Below are 20,209 nucleotides of genomic sequence, written 5' to 3'. Positions count from 1 at the left end.
TATCAGAACTATTAAAAGACTGTCAGGAATTTAAAGTTTATTATTATTATTATTTTATTCAATTACTCATTTATTTATTTATATTTTATTCTTATTTATATTTCTATCTTTTTTATTATTATTATTTAATTTTTTTCTCTTTCTTGTTTTTTCTTTTCTTCAAAATTTGAGTTATTTGGGGGGCTATTTGGGTGGTTGGAAGGTTTATGAGAGAGATTAATATGGACAGTTTCCTGTGGTTTACTGCTTTTTTTAATGATGTATCCTTCTGTACTGTCATTGGAAATTCTTGAAATATGAAAAATGCATATCAGGGTTGTGTATCAAGCTGGATTCTGAAATAAGCTGGCTACAGCCCACTGGAAGTTCAATTAGAACAACAAGATGGGAATTATTGAATTGCAATTCAAAAAAGTTACAATCAAAAGAGTTAGTTTAACAAAACAAGCAAAAACAGGTAAGTCTTATATGCTTACAGTTTCCCTCCATTTTTGAAAACTTTGGGGGTAAATCATAGTTATATTTTATTTAATTATTTATTTATGTATGTAGCCTATGTAAGTATGTATGTATTTTAAAAAAAAATATGTAGTGAAATATTATTGATACTTGGAAAAACACAGACATGAAACATAAAACAGGAAGTCTATTCATTATTTGACTTTTTTTTTTACAGTCCGTTTGTGTTATCAAATGGTATAATCCTAAGAAAAGTATGCAGCCATAGCCATATTTTAAAGTTTAATTGTTAATTGTAAGTGTAAAACAATATTTTATAACCATTAAATAAAAAAAAATTAACGAAAAACGTATGATAGTTAATTTAAAAAAAACAATCGTAATTGTGTAATAATTGCTTTTGCTTCTAATGGGGTGGTGCTGCCATCTAATGGTGTAATAAGAGTAGCATCATGGGATGAATCGAATCAGGACAAAGGTACCTCGGTCGCCCTGATTTAGCCAAGTAAGACTTGTTCCTGGATCAACATCTTTTGATGATCCTGGATCAACATTATTGTCCAAAAATATAGACTTAACCCAATCCCTACCCCTAAACCTAACCTTACCCATAATTTATTCCTAAAATCAGAGGGAAATGATAGCTGATTAACAAGGGTGTAGAAGCACATAACCCTCATTTTAAGCCTAAAACAGATATTTCCTGAAAAGTTATATCTCTATTCTGATTGGTTGATTGGAATGTTGTTCCGGGATCAACAAGGATGTTGATCCAGGAACATGTTGTACTTGGTGAAATCACGCTCACCTCTCACATCTTCACTGAAGTTTTTCATCAAACGTGTGTGTGTGTGTGTCAACCAGTTGTCTGTGTGTGTTTGTGTACACGTTTGCATTTCACTCTTAGTTGAACTTCTGATGATTAAATATTTTTTGTTGCATAAATGTTCAAAGATTTAGTTGTTTCAAAGATTCGCTCTACATAATTTGATCTTGAAACTTTGTGAATTTGGTGGGGTCTCTGCAAATTCTTCACTAACACAGAACAATAGGCTGTTTCTCTTATAAGGTGCAGACATCTAATGATACATCTATGTATGTAGGGCTTTCTGGCACACTTATTCAAGGTGACTGAGAAATTATTGACCCACTTTTCATTTTGCACTTAACAGAGAGGGCAGAACAACTCCTGAGGCTCAGAAATGTCATATGATGCCTTTAAGTTACAACACTAGTTCAATACTCTCAACCGAATATGCTCAAATGACCTGCTTAATAACTATGAAAATTTTAAAGTAACATTTGTTTTACTGCAAACTAAACATGCACTTTAAAAGTCAGGGTTCGAGTTCATTTGAATATTAGGCTAATGATGATTTTCTTTGTCCTTTAAGTATTTTATAGGGCTCACCCAGCTTAACAAAAATATGTTTCAAGAATGTTTTGCTAATATTCCCATTAATGATGATTTTCCCATTAAGTTATGAAAATGTCATTTCTGAATGTTTTCTGAATGTTCAAAATGTCCGGTTAAAATGTTAACAGCACATTTTTCCTGCCTTTGCGGACGTTAATGAAATTATTATGGGAATGTTCCATTTTATGGAAATGTTCTAATTTTACAATTATGGAAACATTCTTTTGAACGTTCTCTGAACATGCTGAAACATAAAGTAGCTAGCAACATTTCAAAAACATTACAAAAACAAACATCAAATTACAATTAAAACAGAAGAAAACATTCCAAAAATGATGTATAAATGTTTTGAGAAAGTTTTTAAGGCTAATTCACACTGCACCAACAGATGACGACCAATGCCAAAAGTCACCAGATTGCAATGTTACTTCTAAGTGATTCCAAGACCAAACAAATGCCGACCAACATCTGTCGGTGCAGTGTGAGTTTGCCCTTAAAGACCAGAACTTTGAACGAATATTGTATTAATGTTACTGTATGAACATTTGTTCACAACTTTGAGAGAACCCTGCCAGAACTTTAGCCAACATTATGGTGGTTTTCCTCTTTAAAATTATAGTACCACACACAAAATCACCTCAGTTTGAGCAACTTAACATCCATGTGCAGTGACTAGGGAAAATAACCTCCAATGTGTGTAGTTTGTCAAAATGTCCACTGCATTTTTGTATCAGTGAATGCTTTTCTGGGAATATATCATTTCTAGACAGTTTTGGTTGCAAAAAGCTTAAAGCTGAACAACTGAAAAAACATATTCCTTTTCCCTCTCTCCTTTATTTTGTCTATTCTTCTTCTCTGTACTGTCTTACATTCTTTTCCTCCCACAGTGACTGCTGCTCACTGCAGTGATACAAGTCTGACTCACGCTTGCTGCATGTGTCTCTTATTAGCCACACTTATGCAATTCCTTATGTGTATACAGTGAAAGAAAGAGAAGAGAGACAAAAGCGTCCCAAGCGATGCAATATTCTTTGGATACTCTGTATTGAAAGGCCTATTGTTTTGAAAGGCCTGTTCTTTTACTACAATGTCTGGACTCTCTGTGGCTTGCATTCAAACAGTTTGCAGCTCCCCATCATGTACAAAACAGGAAGAGGAAACTACACATTGGGTTTGCGTCATCAAAAAACAGCACTAGTTTAGACAGATCATTTTAAATAGCAAAATTTAACCATATTAAATGAGACAGCTATACTTCAATGATATCAGGTGTCATAATTTCAATTCTGGAAGAGGCAAAATATTGTTTTCATTATGAATAACCGGAAAATCAAGTTTAAATCATTTTTGTGGTCACTTTGACAGTAATTGTTAGACATACATGACTCACACAAGCACAGATACAGTAGAAACCAGTGAACTGCACACACAAAGACTTATAGAAAAAAATGGTATTTTATTTCCAGATTTTTCTCTTTCATTATTTTTTATCTTGCATTTTTCCCCCCACAAGGTAATTAATTCAACATAAAAAATTAAAAATTAACAGTGGTACCATGAAAATGTAAAAAAAATGAATAAAAAATAATGTTTATATAATCATATAATTATTAACAAACAAACAACATTAATAATTTTGAATAAAAACACATTAAAGAAACATTAAGAAGGTAAGCTGTTCATCTCATGCACCCTTTCATAAACTCTTTCAGAGTGGTAAAGTTTTCCAAAAACAAACAAACAAAGAAAAAAAGAAGAAAAAAACGGATCAAGAGTTTTAGCCCATTGGGCTTTTTGTATCTAGCTACATGCAAAGACATAAGAGTGAACTTGATTCTTAGACATTCTCTCTGGCACAATGTTGTGTACATAGACTGAACTCTGTCTGGTGTTTGAAATAACACAATAAGGAATCCTCCAGGACATTTGGGAATAACTGTTCAGTGCCACAGTGTCTAGGCTGTATGCCAGAGTTATAAATCTTACATTTTTTGGAATATACACATTGTTTGTTGCACCTGTATTTAAGTTAGTTCAGACTGATATATGTTCTGATGTCACATCCAAACCTCTATCCAGATTTGTTGTCATTCATTTTGAATTTTGAAATGATTGTTTCTTTTTTATTTGCACTTCATCCCTTCTTCATTTTCTTGTCTTCATGTCCTCTGTGTTTCTCACAGCGTTTTGTCACTCTCTTTCTTTAGGTGGCTGCAATGGAGGGCAAAGGTCAAAGACGAAAGAACAAAAAGACTGCACTGTAGATGTTAAATTTGATATGTTGTGTAGGTATGAGCAAGTCATGTTTACAACATTGATGATTTTTATACTGATTAAAATAATAAAACTGACAAAAAATATCGTCCTTACGTGTTAATGTTGAATAATACTTTATAAATAATGTTCAAAATCAAGCCTTTCAAATACAATGCTAAATGTATATTTACATGGAGGTATTGCTATAGAACAGTGACCACCCACTTTTTCATTCACATTCTCCACAGGGATTTCAAAAAGTTCCTTAAAGAGTTACAAGCCATGAACCAAACCATCCAGCTCCAACATAAATCACATACTTTACATACTTTGATTTGAAGCAACAAAATTACTTAAAGGGGTCATATGATGCGATTTCAAGTTTTCCTTTCTCTTTGGAGTGTTACAAGCTGATTGTGCTTAGATAAGATCCCTGAAGTTGCAAAGACTAAAGTCTCAAAACCAAAGAGATATTCTTTATCAAAGTTAAGACTCTGCCACGCCCCCCTAAAACGGCTCGTTCTAACACGCCCCCACATATCTACCTCACTATGTGGAAATATTTGCATAATGCCGCCCAAATGTGCACGCAAAGAAAGAAGGCGTGGTTTCAGTAACCGCAGTTAGTGTTGAAGCAGCCATGTCAGGGAGACGCTGTGTGTTTCAGTGTGAAAGCAAAAGCACTTTTTGGCCTTCCGAAAGTAGATGCATTTAGGAATCTCTATAACAAGTCTCAGTTAGCTTAACGCAGTACATGTAGCAAGTTTTTTTTTTATTATATAATAAATAAAATGATAACAGATTGAATAGAAAAAGAATAGAGCAAGCTAGTGTTAGGCCTTTTTCTGCTTTTGTTAATTGTATAATAAATAAAAAGAAAACAAATAGATAGAATACAAAAAGATTAGAGATCTTTAGGATTATGGGTGGAGTAGTTCTTCATCCAGAATTTGGCTATTAAACAATTCTGCTGGAATCTCACGGACTTGTGGCTTCCACAGAATCGCTTAATGTCAGAAGTCAGGATAGGTCTGTCTGGAAAGGTTTACTGTTAAAAATCAATTTCTCTATGAAAAAATGAATGGGATTTTCACTTCTGGAAATAGGCAACATCAGTGATACTAATACTGGGTTTGGTAGTACTTCAAATTGCATAAAAAAATCTAATGTTGTGCATTCACATCTATGTGCAGTATACAGTGGGTACGGAAAGTATTCAGACCCCCTTAAATTTTTCACTCTTTGTTATGTTGCAGCCATTTGCTAAAATCATTTAAGTTAAATTTTTTTCCTCATTAATGTACAGATGACCAGAACCCTTCCTAGAGCTGGCCGTCCGGCCAAACTGAGCTATCGGGGGAGAAGAGCCTTGGTGAGAGAGGTAAAGAAGAACCCAAAGATCACTGTGGCTGAGCTCCAGAGATGCAGTCGGGAGATGGGAGAAAGTTGTAGAAAGTCAACCATCACTGCAGCCCTCCACCAGTCGGGGCTTTATGGCAGAGTGGCCCGACGGAAGCCTCTCCTCAGTTCAAGACACATGAAAGCCCGCATGGAGTTTGCTAAAAAAACACCTGAAGGACTCCAAGATGGTGAGAAATAAGATTCTCTGGTCTGATGAGACCAAGATAGAACTTTTTGGCCTTAATTCTAAGCGGTATGTGTGGAGAAAACCAGGCACCTGTCCAATACAGTCCCAACAGTGAAGCATGGTGGTGGCAGCATCATGCTGTGGGGGTGTTTTTCAGCTGCAGGGACAGGACGACTGGTTGCAATCGAGGGAAAGATGAATGCGGCCAAGTACAGGGATATCCTGGGCGAAAACCTTCTCCAGAGTGCTCAGGACCTCAGACTGGAACTAAGGTTTACCTTCCAACAAGACAATGACCCTAAGCACACAGCTAAAATAACGAAGGAGTGGCTTCACAACAACTCTGTGACTGTTCTTGAATGGCCCAGCCAGATCCCTGACTTAAACCCAATTGAGCATCTCTGGAGAGACCTAAAAATGGCTGTCCACCAACGTTTACCGTCCAACCTGACAGAACTGGAGAGGATTTGCAAGGAGGAATGGCAGAGGATCCCCAAGTCCAGGTGTGAAAAACTTGTTGCATTTTTCCCAAAAAGACTCATGGCTGTATTAGATCAAATGGGTGCTTCTACTAAATACTGAGCATTTTTCAGTTTTTCTTTTTTAATAAATTTGCAAAAATGTCAACAATTCTGTGTTTTTCTGTCAATATGGGGTGCTGTGTGTACATTAATGAGGAAAAAAAATTAACTTAAATGATTTTAGCAAATGGCTGCAATATAACAAAGAGTGAAAAATTTAAGGGGGTCTGAATACTTTCCGTACCCACTGTACATGTTTGCACTCACCTGTAGTACTCGTCCTGGGCGAGGGTGTGATGATGGTGGTGGATCCACTGCTGTTCCAGGGCAAGTCTCTGGAACTGAATCTCGGCACTCTGAGCCTGCTGCATCGCCTGGAGCTGGTGTGCTGCAGACATGGACCCACCCAGAGACGAGGACTGGGACATCTCACGAAAAGGACCGCCTGTACACAACATGCAAACAGGTGTAGAAATCATGTAACACATAGAACGAGGAAATATATCGCAACAGAACATCATTACACCTCTTACCAAAGAGCTGCTGTCGAAGCACCTCGCTGTCAGTGAGGGAGTGTGCCAGGATGGGAGGCCCAAGAGCAGCCCCTGGGTATGGCAGACGGGCCAGGGGAGACCCTGATGCCAGCGGATCCATCAGGGGGTGTACCCCTCCCGCGGCTGCCACCCAAATACGTAACAAAACAAAAGTGGGAAATTTAATAAGAGTAGCACAGTTTCCCAGTGGCACTGTAGGTAAAAATTATTTTGTACAGGAACAGTGCTGCCATTATTCTTGCTAAATTTGTTACAGAAGTGGTACTTTTATGGCTGCTTACCGAGAGAGTTCATTCAAAAACAATTTTATTTAGTCATGTTGTTTCAGATCTACATCCTTTTTTTTCTTCTGTGTAAAACAAAAAAAGTATTTTGAAGAATATTTCAATTGTTTCGTCCTTACACTTAAAGTTAATGGAGTACAATATAAAATTTCAAAATAGCTTCTTTTGTGCTTCACAAAAAAGCACAAAAAGCAATATAGATCTGGAATGTGAGGGTGAATAAATGATGACAATTTTTGGGTGAGCCATCCCTTTAATTGTCACTAAATACTCAATTTATGAAAAAAACTAAGAAGAAAACATAGATTAACGCATTTGTCAACTGGGTAATTGTATCTGAAAGAAGTATAAATTATTAAGCAGTTTAATTATTTTGTTGTAGTAACAGTTTTTGTATGGTGACGAAAAATGGTATGCAATTTATGATGAAAATACAATTTTTAATGGTGAGAAATCCAATAAAATATTTAATATATTGTATATATGAAATGAATATATTAAAACATGTCAACATTTAACAAAAATGTGAAATTTGCACAGTTAATATGCTTGCTGTGTTGTTTTTTCTTTGTCATATATTGTTTTTTCATATGTCATCTTTGTCAACAGTATGTATGTTTAATTTGGTTATTAATCTTACCATGATGCACTTTTTTCAGCTCCTCTTTTTTTTATTTGTTGACAATGAAAAAAAAAACTTCAACAAACATTTTCATCAGTAATTTTGTTGAGATTAACACTGAATAAACGACCATCCTGACCCATCCCTAATACTGACAGAATCATATTTTGAATTTGCTGAAATTTTTATGCTGTAATAGAGTGTGTAAAGTGTGAGAGTGTGTGTGTATGGTGAATACCTGTGTCTTGCTGGTGCAGATGTAGGTGAGAGTGAATATGTGAATGCTGGTGGTGATGAGGAGTCACGTTCAGCATCTGTAGCCGACCGAGAGAATCTCCTCCTCCTGTGCCTCCTGCAGCTGCTGTGCCTCCTCCTGCTGCTCCTCCACCTGTCCCTGCCCTTTCCCTATCCCTCTCTCGCTCCCTCTCTGTGGCAGGCAGCACTCTCTCCCTTTCCCTCTCCACGCTCCTTGCACGTTCGATGCTGGGAGGAGTGCGAACGGAGGTGGGATATCGTTCAGAGGGCGTAGCCTGAGTTGGGAGGGGTGGGGGCTGACAAGAAGGGTGTGTATTTGGAAAGGTAGAATGTGGAGGAGGAGGTGGTGGGGGAGGAGGTTGAGGAGGAGGGGCGGGGGCTGCTGGTGTCACTGGGGCTCCTGCAGGAGCCTGGTGGGTGGGGAGTGTGGCTGGGAGAATAGAGGAGGTGGGTGGGACTGACAGAGATGGAGGGACAGGATTTGGATTCCTAGCTGCTGCAGCTAAAGCTTGAGGGGGCGGTGCAGGAGGTGGAGTAGTACCATAAAGGGCAACCTCACTACCAGGAGCTCCACCTCCAGCCCCGCCCCCCAACAGCAAGGAGTGTGAGTGTGTGTGCGAGTGTGCGTGTGACAAAGCTATTGCCGGGTCAGCTAAGGCTCCAGCTGTATAGACACGCTCCTCGCTCTTAAACTCAAATCCTGGCTTCACGCGCTCTCTTTGAACTGCTACAGCATGAGGGAATCCCACTCCTCCAAGCCCCGCCCCAGCCAACCCACCAGGCCCTGGATAAGCGGGGCCTCCCTCCAGTCCACCCCCATACAAAAAGCCCAGAATGGCAGCAGCCGTGGCAGCGTCGGCTGGAAGGTGGTGGGGGTGTGCGAGAGCTGGGTTTTGGAATTGGGACAGGAAAAATGAAGGATGCACATGGGGATGAGCGTTAGCATGTGCGTGTACATGCGGGTGAGGGTGGTGGTGAAGGTGGGGAAGGTGTAACTGTGCACGGCTGGCAGCACCCAACGGAGACATGGCGTGAGGTCGGGCATACTCACTCAGGGTTCTGAGGGCTGGAGTATCAGGCCCCAAGTATGGACCCCCAAGCCCTATGCCAAGAGCACCATGAGGGCCTCCAACAACTGGAGAGCCCCCTGCCATGGAAGGAAGGAGAAGAGAATGAGGAATGGAATGAGAGAGAGAGTGATGCAGAGGATGAGAGGGGTGAATGGAGTGGGGGTGTGAGGCATGGTGGGCAGGGTGGTACTGTGGATGGGCTGCTGGGTGCGAGGGGTTCACAGAGGATGAGGAAGATGATGAAGGGTCTAGAAGGATGGAGGACGAAGAAGGAAAGAAAAGCGAAGAGCTCTGGTGTGTGGCTGTAGCTCCTAATCCTGCACTTGTGCAACTGTCCTTCTGCTACAAAGAGAAAAATGTTTATTAATAATCTGACAAGTAATGTGTAAAGAATCTAGTAACTACAGAAAACAAAACAAAAACACAAACTCCACTGCCGTGACAAGAAAAAGTATTTTCCATATTTTGTAGTGAGAAAAAAAAAATACTGAGATTACAGAAATACTTTTTTGCAATGCTACTAACAAACTCTGCTGTCTCTTACCTGAAAATGTCTGTCCAGGTCTCTCTCTCTCTCCTTTTCTCTATCTCGTTCCCGCTCTTTCTCTCGCAGGTCTCTCGCTCGCTGTTCGACCTCTCTACGAGCACGTTCTATGGCCTCATTTCTCTTCTTCCAAAGCTTAGAACCATCAAGCGGAACAAACAGAACATCACTACGGGCGCAAGAGTTCCCACTACCCCGGTCAAGAACCCTGTGGAACCTGAAACCAAAGAGGTTTTATCTTTTCCATGAGGTGAACAATCATCATACATGTCAATACTGTCAAAAAAAAAACCACACATTTCATGTGGAACCAAGTTGTGTGTTATATCAGTTAGCACATCAGGTTATCTTCTCATCCCTTGTGTTTCCCTGGCAATTGATTATTGGTTTCTGTAAATGTAAAAACCTGTTTCGCACCTGACCAATAGCCCTGTGATATAAAAGTGATGTTGTGATTTACCTTCATTTCTTAAACACAACCATAGTAAGCTAGTTAAACGTTCATTCAATACATTTACAAAGTATGGCTGAAACTACAGACAGTTATGTAGAAGGCTGTCAGCCAATAATAAGATATTAATTACATGATATATCAACCAATAATATGACACCATTATATTGTGCATCTCTATTTTTAATATCAATTGCATGATCTGTTTGTATTGTTAATTCACCTGTTTATGATACTTTATTAGGTTTAATTTTAGTGAAACACCTAGTCTTACCGAGCTGATTGGCTGGCATGAACTGGAATGTCAACAGGTTTTGGTTCTGGGGAAGGACTTCGGAGAACTGGAGGAGGGCTCTCCAACTCCTCCCTCTCCTCTACTGGCTCCTCCTTGATGACAGGTGGTGGCACTGGGCCAGAAGATGAATCAGAGTGACCATCTACTCCAACAGATGTGCTGGGGGTTGAAGCAGTGTTGTTATGACAGGGATTATTGAGATGCGGTTGTACTTTAGTGTTTTGAGGGGAGTGCAATAATGATGGAGTGCTAGTGCTATTGCTGTTGTTGGGAGCATTGCCACTGGCATTGCTATTTCCATGGTTACCATTGCCATGGTAAGAGCTACTGAAAGGAGTATGACTGCTTAAAGTGCCATGGTAAGGAGTAGGCCTGCAACCTGATGAACAAGAGGTGGATACACCTGATGCAGGAAGTGGTACAGAAGGAGCAGAGGTTGATGGAAAAGGAGTAAACCCTCCCATCGGATTGGTTGAGGGATTGGGAATAGGAGAGAGCGGGGCTGGTGGAGTCTTATTGGATGAAGAATATGGGCCCTGTCGAGCATGATTGCCTGGAAGGGATGTAATGGATGTGGGCTGACAATGTGAACTAGTGGAGGGTGGAGGAGGTGGAGGGGGATATGAAGTAGAGTTTGGATGACCAGGTCCAGAACCACTTGATGAAGGAGAAAGGGATTGAGGGTGATTGCGATTTGAATGAAGAGTAGATGTAGTGTTGTCCTTTTCCCTCTCTCTGTCTCTGCGCTGCATAGACAAGGCTGTCTGGCCAGGATAGTGAGGGTGATGTGGAAGTGGAGGTCCTCCAGGATACTCCCGAGTAAGATTTGGGGCCAGTCCAGGTGGGCTCGGGAACTCCCTTGGCACACCAGAAAGTTGGACAGAAGAAGAGGTTGATCCAGGGGGTGGGTAAGGATCGTTTGACCCTGGAGGAGGATACTCTCTTAAATAGATTGGAGGGGGAGGAAGGTCTGCAGTATTGGAGGCTGCTTGGGGAGTCTGTCCTTGTAGTGTCTGCTGCACATTTGCATCTATTGGAGAGGTATAGTCTCTACTTGTGGGGATGGAATTTGTCGAGGGAAAGGGAGGATGACCAGAGCTGTTTTTTGGTGAACTGGCTGGGTCACGGTTCACCAGGGTCGCCGAAGGTAAAGCAGATGGTGGGGCACCTACAGGTGCTTGGTTGGCATTACCAGCATAACTGTTACTTCCTGCCTCCCTACCTTGGCCTGCTAAATCTCCCCACCTACTGTCCTTGTCTCTTGGATGAAATCCACCCCCTCCAGTGCTTTCAGTTCCAAACTCTCTGCTCTGTGCTTGAAGCTGCTGGTTTTGCAAAGGAAACTCCCTCCCAGTTCCTCGTTCCCGATCTCTAAACCCTGGTCCATATTCCCGACCACTCTGTGGTCCTGCAGGTCCATCCCGGTTTGCGCTATATTCTCTGTTCTGTCCAGGTAGCGAGTTCCCAAAATCCCGGCCCACATTAGAGTTGGGTCCTCCACCAACAGAAATGCTACCACAGATGCTACCGCTGCTGCTGTTTGCATTGCTACTGCTATTACTTGCAGGGAAGTCTCTGTTGCCAAATTCCCTCCCACCCCTCTCCCGCTCAGCTGCAGTGCTATACCTGGGCAGGAACTCTTTGTGTGGGTGGGGATGAGGGTGAGATAAGTAAGGTGGGTGGGAGGAGTGTCGGGTGGATGAAGGAGAATTGTACACAGAGGGAAGCTGTTGCTGCACTGGGGGCTGCTGGCTTGGATGTGTGTGGTGGTTACCTGGGTAACGTACATATCCCCAGTTGCCAGGACAACTAGAAGGAGGTCCCCCTGACCAGCTGGTGGGGGTGTAATGGTGAGTGTTGGGAGGAGGAGGTTGCTGGGGAACCGTACTAGTTTGTGGAAGCAAGGAGGGTGGAACAGACTTATCACCTTTCTCTGGTTTGTCTGCTTTACTATCACCACCTGGAGCATTCTGCCCCACCTCTAGAGGTTTCAGGGCAGGTGGAGGTGGGAGTGTCGGTCCATGGCTCACATTTGAATTCCCATGGGAATACTCAGCTCCTCCCACCCCAGGTTTCCCACACTGAGTGCTTGTTTTAGAAGGGATGCGACTGCAGGTGTGTAGCGTCTCGGGACCACCAGGACCTGTATACTCCACTTTGTTTGCAAGTTTGGAATCTAGGGGAAAGTATGACTTCCTGTTGCTACTTGCATCACTTGCATTGTCCACCATTCCACGATGAGATGTATAGAGGGATGACGAGGACTTTAAAGAAGATAAATCTGCCTCCAATCCTCCCTCACTGTCCCTCTGGTCCTCTGGTCTGCCATCCTCACCTCTCCCTGAGCCTCTCTGATCCTCTGCTACACATTTTGACGCCCCTCTATCTTTGATTTTATCACCCTGCTTTGGGGAATCTGGAGAGTCAGATTCAGAATCCAAACTGGCCAATGGGGAAGCAGAGAGACTCGGAGAAGAGGATCGATTGTCCTGGTCAATGTCCCGTCCACTGCTTATGCTGCTGCTACTATTGGCTAAGCTGCCTCCAATTGAGCTCCGACTGCCTTGTGATTGGCCATCCTCATTGTCACTTTCTCTTGATTGACTGTTGCTTGACATTGGAGGTGGAGCTGAAGTCGGAGTGTTAGTTGAAAGGGGTGGGGCTGGGGGATTGGAGGAGTCCTAGTGGCAAAATCAAATATTATATTTATAAACATTTTCAATCTTATGGTTCTTATATTCAATGTTTCAAAAAATGTGACCATTACCTGGACTTTCTGTCTTTTGGGCGGTGGCACATGCTCCTCCCCTTCACTTTCTGATGAATCATGGCCTTGAGATCTCCGGCTGAAACGCCCAACAGCCAATTCCTCTCCGGCAGTTCTCTGCTTAATAGTATAATTTTTAATCATGATGTGAGGCTGTTGCATTTTTATATTTAGTATAAAAAACAACGAAAGAAAACAAACAAAAAATTTGCTCACAAGCCCACAAGTGAATGCAAAACAGCCAACAAAATTTCTAAACACACAACACATACTGTAAATGCACACTGGTGTGGAATACTGTGAAAAAGACTGATCATGAACATTCAGGCTAAGGTCATCTAAACTCTATAGATGAGGCATGAAAGAATTCAGTGACAGAGATAAGAAAAAAAAAAAGAAATGAGGTGGACCAAGGGTGAGGTTATCAAAGATGAAGAAACTAGGACAATAGAGAAGATCATAAAAAAAATAGGCCTACATTAAGAGAAATAAAGACAGACGGAGGAAAATACAATACTGTAATCTTACCGTTTGCCTTTCGTTGCGCTCTGCTTGGGAGGGGCTGGGGTGCGGACGTCTACCCCTCCTTTCCTCACTGCCCCCCCTCCTGTGTCCACTGCGAGCGGGCATCTGTGGCCATGCCCAACATGACCGAGGGAGGGCAAAGACAAACAGAAGAAAGAGAAAGAAAGACAGCATGACAAAATTACAGCGTAAGACAAAAACAGAACAGATAAAGTGACAGAAACTGATTAGGAACTAAAAGTATGTTTTGTTGAAATACTAAGTGGAAAAATACTATTTTAATAAATGGTACAATCTACTATGGATATCCAAATACTTTTTAATAACAGATACAAGTGCACTTAAAATGGTTCTGACTGACTTAAAGACTTATATCTACACATGGTCTACCTTTTATGCTGTTCTGAGTATGCTGTAATGCCCTCACCGATTCTTTGTTGGTTCGGGTCTTCATGACTAGCTCTCTATGTGGTCCATTCCTTCCAGTCAACCATTACAGAAAGCGGGAGCGTGACCACAATCAGGACGGTTGGCCTACAGGCTGCCTATCATAGCATTAAATCTTTAAAACCTGGGGGAACAGAGTGAATACCACTGAAGTCAAAGTAAACTTTACCATTGCATTAGTATAATAAATATAGTACTTGTATTTCTATTTGTTATCAGATACTTAATAAATCTATCAATGCTACCAGGACAAGGCAAATTGTTCATTTAATTCCCTTCTCATGTAATATGAAGGGGTGATGAGATTGGTCCACTTTAAGTGCAAAATTATAACCAAATGTTCATTGGTATATCTATCATAATCAATTAAATGATTTCTGATTAAACAATCTGTAATCAACACAATGTCTACACAGCATAGACACTAAAACATTATACTGTTTGCAGTAACAGTGTTGGGGAACAATAATGCTATACAGTATTAGAAAAATATTTTTGTGTGGACTGCATGGTACTTCAGAGGGTTTGTGGTACTCTGAAACTGAGCTTCAGTCATCAATGTTGAATGGAGCTCTGGAAAAACCATCCACTGCAGCCAACATAGGGAGAGGCACTGCTTACACCAAAAGATCAACATACACACAACACTCTAAATGCAACATGCACATAAATACATACTTAATATTCAAACACACTCATGTATTTACATAAATACTCACAAATACACGCTTTACACTATGTAATAATAATAAAAATTTTCCATTTACATTTGAAGTGTTAAATGTTATTTCAAACACCCCTTTAATGTGATAGAAACTATCTTGATAGTCTCTGAGCAGAAATTCTTTCCACTATCAGAGAGTATATTTTAACTGGAAGGTTCTTACAGATATACAGTTTTTTTTTTGTTCTATCTTCTTGTTTCTAGCCTGCCTCACTGACAGCAATTTAATTTAATTTTAATTTTAATTAAAAATCTTGAATAATGTTTCAATTATAGTCTGACAATATTGGGCTAATTCAAACACAATCGCTTAGCAATGATGCAAGAATTCACTGGCATACAATAACATTGCTAATTAACCTCATCACAGTTGTAGTGAATCATTTTTCAAATTTTGAGGCACGTCAGCCTTTTGAACACATGACCCATATTCTAAACACAACCATGAGAGACACTACATTTGTTCATGAGAAAAACAAGCTGACAAACTCCCACTTGTTTGAGAGAGAGAGAAGGACGATAAATAATTAGATGGAGACAAAAAGATACAGTGTTGGTAGGAGGTTAAGTAAGTCACTCCAGGATTTCAAATCAGCCTCTACTATTTCTCTCTCTCTTTTACACACACACACACACACACACACATTCATTTATTGTGAATGAGACTATATATAGCACTCTAACAGACTGTGAAGTGAGTGAGTGTATTTAGCGCCGCCTTCAAAACTGCAAAATGTACATTTACACCCAAACCACTGAACACAAGAGAAAAACCACAGCGCTGATAAATATTACATATAAACAGATTTACAGGCTGTTGACAACCAACACAGTGAATACTCGGGCTACTCCATCATGACCACAATTAACAAAATACTCATTTGTAAAACGAGAATTAATTCTAGTGCCAAACACACAAAGACTGCACCTAGTGCGTATCCCATAAATGTAATATTTGTGATCCAATTACAATGTGCACAAGGTAATATATCCAAATGACAAACAATAAAGGCTGCCAGCACTCTTGTCTACAGGTGAACCTTCATTCATCAGGAGTCCATTACCAAAATCTTGGCCAAGCTCCATGCATACCAAAAGCCTTCCACTCTCCCACTGCAAACACATGCATCTAAGGAATCAGCAATACCGTCATTACAATACAGTATATACATAAAGGCACACAACATATGGCAAGCAGTTTAAACATTTATTCTTTAGACTAGCATCTATTTAGATGTTATTAGTACTTATTTGTTAAATATTAATAATTATTAGTGACTAGTATCTTTTTCAGTTTACTAACTGTTCATTAGATACTACTACCATTCTTTATATACTAGCCACAACACAAATTGTAAAGTTACTGGTACAAGTTAGTCTGTTGTTCCTGATAACAAATTGCAAATTTGTGTCATTTAATCCTGTAAGGAACTGTAGTTTAGATATTAACTATTCACTTCTGACTACATATTCCAGTTGTAACTATTAGTACCTATTCCAATATTTGCTTGGTTTCAGTTTTACTAGTACCCATTTATAAGATACTAGTATTAATATAAGTACATAAGTATATGTAAGTATATAAAAGTATTACTACTAGTAGTAATACAAATAAGATTAGAATTTAGTAGGGCTGTCAAATAAAAATTCGAATTTCGAATAATCGTCGAATTTAAAATAAAAATCCACATTCAAATGGAAAAACAGTGCATTCGAATTTTAAGTGTGCGTCAGGCAGCCTTATCAGACGATGTTAGTGTTGTTGCATTTTAATGTTTTTGTTAGCCTATCCAGTTGAACCCACTAGATGCGGCACTGCTGCGTTGTTCATTCAAAATATTGCGGAAAAAGAGAACATCGATGTGGAGAATATCTTGTTTACGTCAAAATTAAAACCAAGCCATTCACACAGAACGCATATTTTGCGCATTTTCTAGAGTGACATCTAACAGCTAACGTTGCACTCGCATCTCGCACAAGAGAGCCGCATGTTTAGAAAGCCATGTAAAATTAATGCAAGTTCAACTTTTAAAAAACATGTCTTGAGACTTTATGGCGGGTTTTTCCCCATCCCACTGCATCTCATGTTTTTAAATGAAAAAAGTACTCTGTGTGATTGGCTTTCGGCCCTTTGTATTAAACAATGCATACATACATGATGCCGTTTTGTTTATAATTGTTTATGCAACTTAATTTTATTCAGTTTATAAACATTATTTTAAACATTATGCACTTTTTCCACAGATTGTCATGTTATTTTATTGCTTTGAATAAACGTGCAATAGTAATATTTTGCTCGATGCGCCCTCTTGTGGCCTCAGGAGACAAGCCAAAAGCTTTTTTCCCCCAAACTGAAATTATGCATTTTAAATTCGAATATAATTCGAATATTGATCATATTTAAGTACAAAATTCAAATTTAGTTTTTCAGCCTTTTTGACAGCCCTAGAATTTGGTCCAATTTATTTTCTCACTAGTTACAACTTTTTTAATATTTGTGAGTAATGATCAGCAAGAATGGCTACTTCAGTTTAATTAAAAAAATCTTACAAGTAATAGATGGATTATACACTAGTATCTAATAAACAGGTACTAGTTTGTATTCGGGTAGTACTAGAAAAATGGGATTAAATGCTAATAACTATTTGAATATTATGAATGATGTGAAATACATACCAGTACCTAATTAATAGTTACTAGTAAAACTGAAATATGAATCAGCAACAACTGGAATGCATACTAGATACAACCCAATATAAGTGAATATTTAAGCACATAATCTCCAAAGAAATCAATGGTTAAACAAATAAATAATAAATAACGCAATTTTTTACCAGTAACAATGGAATAGTTACTTTTCACTGCTGAGATAAACACTAATATGTAATGGATAATTACTAGAACGTAGTACTAATAAAACGGAAAAATATACTGTTCACAACACTGGATTACTTACTAGTAACGCCAATATAAAAAAAGTACTAGTAATATAAAAAGAGTATTAGTTAATTTTAAGGAATACATGTTTAAATGGCTTGCCACACACAACATATCATACACCCTGTCCCCTTCTTATACACATATGCACAAATATAGTTGGAATTTGCTTTGGTTTTGAATTCTTTAGCACGTAAAAGCACGATGCCAAAAGGTAGGGTGAGTTAAGACACCCGAACGTGCATCATCGCTCGGCCACGCACCGCAACGTTCCTTTCTTCCATTCTTCTGCTGCTTGTTATTGATACGCATGCAGAGGCAGTGCTCTACTGTACTAACTGGACGACCTCTGGATTACAGTTCTCAGACAATGCACTGCACATTCAATCCTGACAAGACGAGGAGAAAGGGTCGCGAGTACACCCCCCCCCTCTTCTTTTCCTTCTCATATGAGGAAGCTTTGGGATCAGAATGGCGAATGGCATTCTTGTCGAGCTCCGTGGAATGTGAGCACTCGAGACCTGCGTGGTTACGCACCCCGATTTGCAATATGATTTCAGCCCAATCTATGCACATTAGTAAAGCACAAAGACGGGAGTGCGAGGAAGGGGGAACCATCTGAACATGGCCAAAGAGTCAAATATAAGCATCCATTTTCTCCTCTTCTTACCTATAATATCCAGCGATGCGTATCTTCCCTTTCTTTTTCTCTCCTGCTGCCGTTCGTACTGTACATTGACCTACACGCGTTTAAACATACAGGCAACTCGCGGCACGAAAAGATTTACATTGTCGCGGCTTCGCAAATAACGCAGTGTTTTCCCAGCCGCTCCCCCTAAAATCGGCGCAGAAAACGGGGTGCAGCTGAAGACTGTACAAATTGATGCGTACGTTTGATTCTTCCCCACCCCCTTTTCTTTCTGCCCTTCTCCCGCTCCTCTGTCAAGACGACTTGGACTCTTTTGCAGTCTGTACGAGGACAAATCTTCACGGAGGGGTGAGCGAGGGACGCACGACCACTCGAGGGAAAGGGGCGTGATTTTCCTTATTCTTCAGGGAAAATGGCAAGGTAGGGAAGGAAAGACAAGGAAAAAGGAATAAAGAAAGATGTCGAGATAAGGGTATTTATTATGTAAATTACTGCTTATTTAATTGTCGATTTACCACACTTCATTAAGGAAATTAACCTAGAACTGCTTGATTAGGTAATGGGCACTAATTGGGCCTAATTGTAGTACCTTAATGAGGTAGGGGTGCCATTACTCCTGCAAAGTTATTATTTGAAACAGGCAATTTTGTTCATCAGAACCTAATCATCCATGTTCATGAGGCTTATTTCAAATATACAGATTTGAAAAATCTGAAAGTCAGAAAAGTAAGCATGAAAGTAGTTAGTTTGAATTTGTAACTTTAGTCTAAATATAACGCCTTGCTCTTCCTGTGAAACGACTTTCCTTTCGGCTGATGTCATGAAGGCCATACTGGCTGTTGGATAATATAACCTATTTTATTAGCTATTTATAACCAAATAGCTATCTAGGGATTGTTTTAGGAAACGTACAATCAGTCTGGCTTCATTCTGGCATATAACTCCCACTTTTCTCCATCCAATACGTTTTCATTAATATAAAAGGCCCACCAACATCCCTAAAATCTGACAATACTAAATTGCTCTTATTAAACCAAAATCACACACACACACACACAATTACAATAATCAAATAGCCTAATATACACATATTATGCTGGTCTAGCTAACATGTGTCCTGCAGTAAACAAACAAGCTTTTCACTATCACAATAGCAATTCACATACTTTAAGGTGTCTTTACACAGGCTAGGCTCTGATGTGGCTCTGTGCCTGCCTCAAACTGTGAAGACACAATGTCACATAAAAAAGGTACTAATCTGTCTTTGTCATTGTCATGACGGAGCACATATTTCATAATTCAATAATTTGTATTTTATATTTATAATTTCATGTTTCTATATTTATTATATTTTCAAAAATAATTTCATAAGATATTTTGTAAGTTCTTTTAGCCTACCATTGTGGTTTTTGTGGAATATAAACTCATTTAGATTTAGCTTCTCTGCTGCCTTTGCATTGTAAAGATGGCATTAGACTAAAAGAGCTTCGCCAAATCTGTACTTTCTTGTAAGACTGCAGTGGAGTGACCAGTCAAGCGGTCTCTCTCACACACCCATACACAATCCATCTCCCTCAGTCTCTCTCTCCTGCAGTTTTTTCTTCCCTTTCGAATAGACCTCTGTCCCGGCTCCCATTGTGTTGTAACCATAGTAACCAACCTCGCAGAAGTGCGCGTGCGTTATCATGTCTGCCGTCCCCATCTACCGTTTGAAGCACGAGATGCTCAGACTGGCTGCAGAGCTACTTTGCATTGATTTACTGTTGCAGGTGTTTAACAGGGAGCGGCGTTCTCTTACGGTTTGGAATTCGTTACAGCACATCACACGATCAGCATTCAGTAAA

At 39.8% G+C, this 20,209-nt stretch overlaps 1 protein-coding gene across 7 annotated transcripts in view; it reads right to left on the bottom strand.

Annotated features, from left to right (window-relative positions):
• Window positions 1-3,485: 3,485 nt before the first annotated feature.
• LOC107724793 (atrophin-1-like) overlaps window positions 3,486-20,209 on the bottom strand; it is a 31,774-nt gene continuing 15,050 nt past the window's right edge. The window contains exons 1-10 of one of the 7 annotated variants that reach the window (XM_016533837.1): window positions 17,980-18,783; window positions 14,036-14,179; window positions 13,612-13,713; window positions 13,084-13,203; window positions 10,296-12,997; window positions 9,571-9,787; window positions 7,940-9,368; window positions 6,775-6,918; window positions 6,509-6,686; window positions 3,486-4,087 (exon numbers count right to left, since the gene is read on the bottom strand). In XM_016533837.1, the coding sequence (XP_016389323.1) occupies window positions 4,054-4,087; window positions 6,509-6,686; window positions 6,775-6,918; window positions 7,940-9,368; window positions 9,571-9,787; window positions 10,296-12,997; window positions 13,084-13,203; window positions 13,612-13,713; window positions 14,036-14,062 (4,953 nt within the window). In that variant the 5' untranslated portion in view covers window positions 14,063-14,179; window positions 17,980-18,783 and the 3' untranslated portion in view covers window positions 3,486-4,053. Of the gene's footprint in view, window positions 4,088-6,508; window positions 6,687-6,774; window positions 6,926-7,939; window positions 9,369-9,570; window positions 9,788-10,295; window positions 12,998-13,083; window positions 13,204-13,611; window positions 13,714-14,035; window positions 14,180-17,979; window positions 18,784-20,209 lie in introns of those variants that run through there. The other 6 variants (XM_016533836.1, XM_016533839.1, XM_016533838.1 and 3 more) reach the window with 6 other exon arrangements.

The sequence above is a fragment of the Sinocyclocheilus rhinocerous genome, unplaced genomic scaffold (assembly GCF_001515625.1).
Source record: "Sinocyclocheilus rhinocerous isolate Xijiao unplaced genomic scaffold, SAMN03320098_v1.1 scaffold1717, whole genome shotgun sequence".
NCBI classification, from domain to species: domain Eukaryota; kingdom Metazoa; phylum Chordata; class Actinopteri; order Cypriniformes; family Cyprinidae; genus Sinocyclocheilus; species Sinocyclocheilus rhinocerous.
Note: the sequence above shows the minus strand (reverse complement) of the source record. Positions and strands in the feature narration are given on the sequence as shown.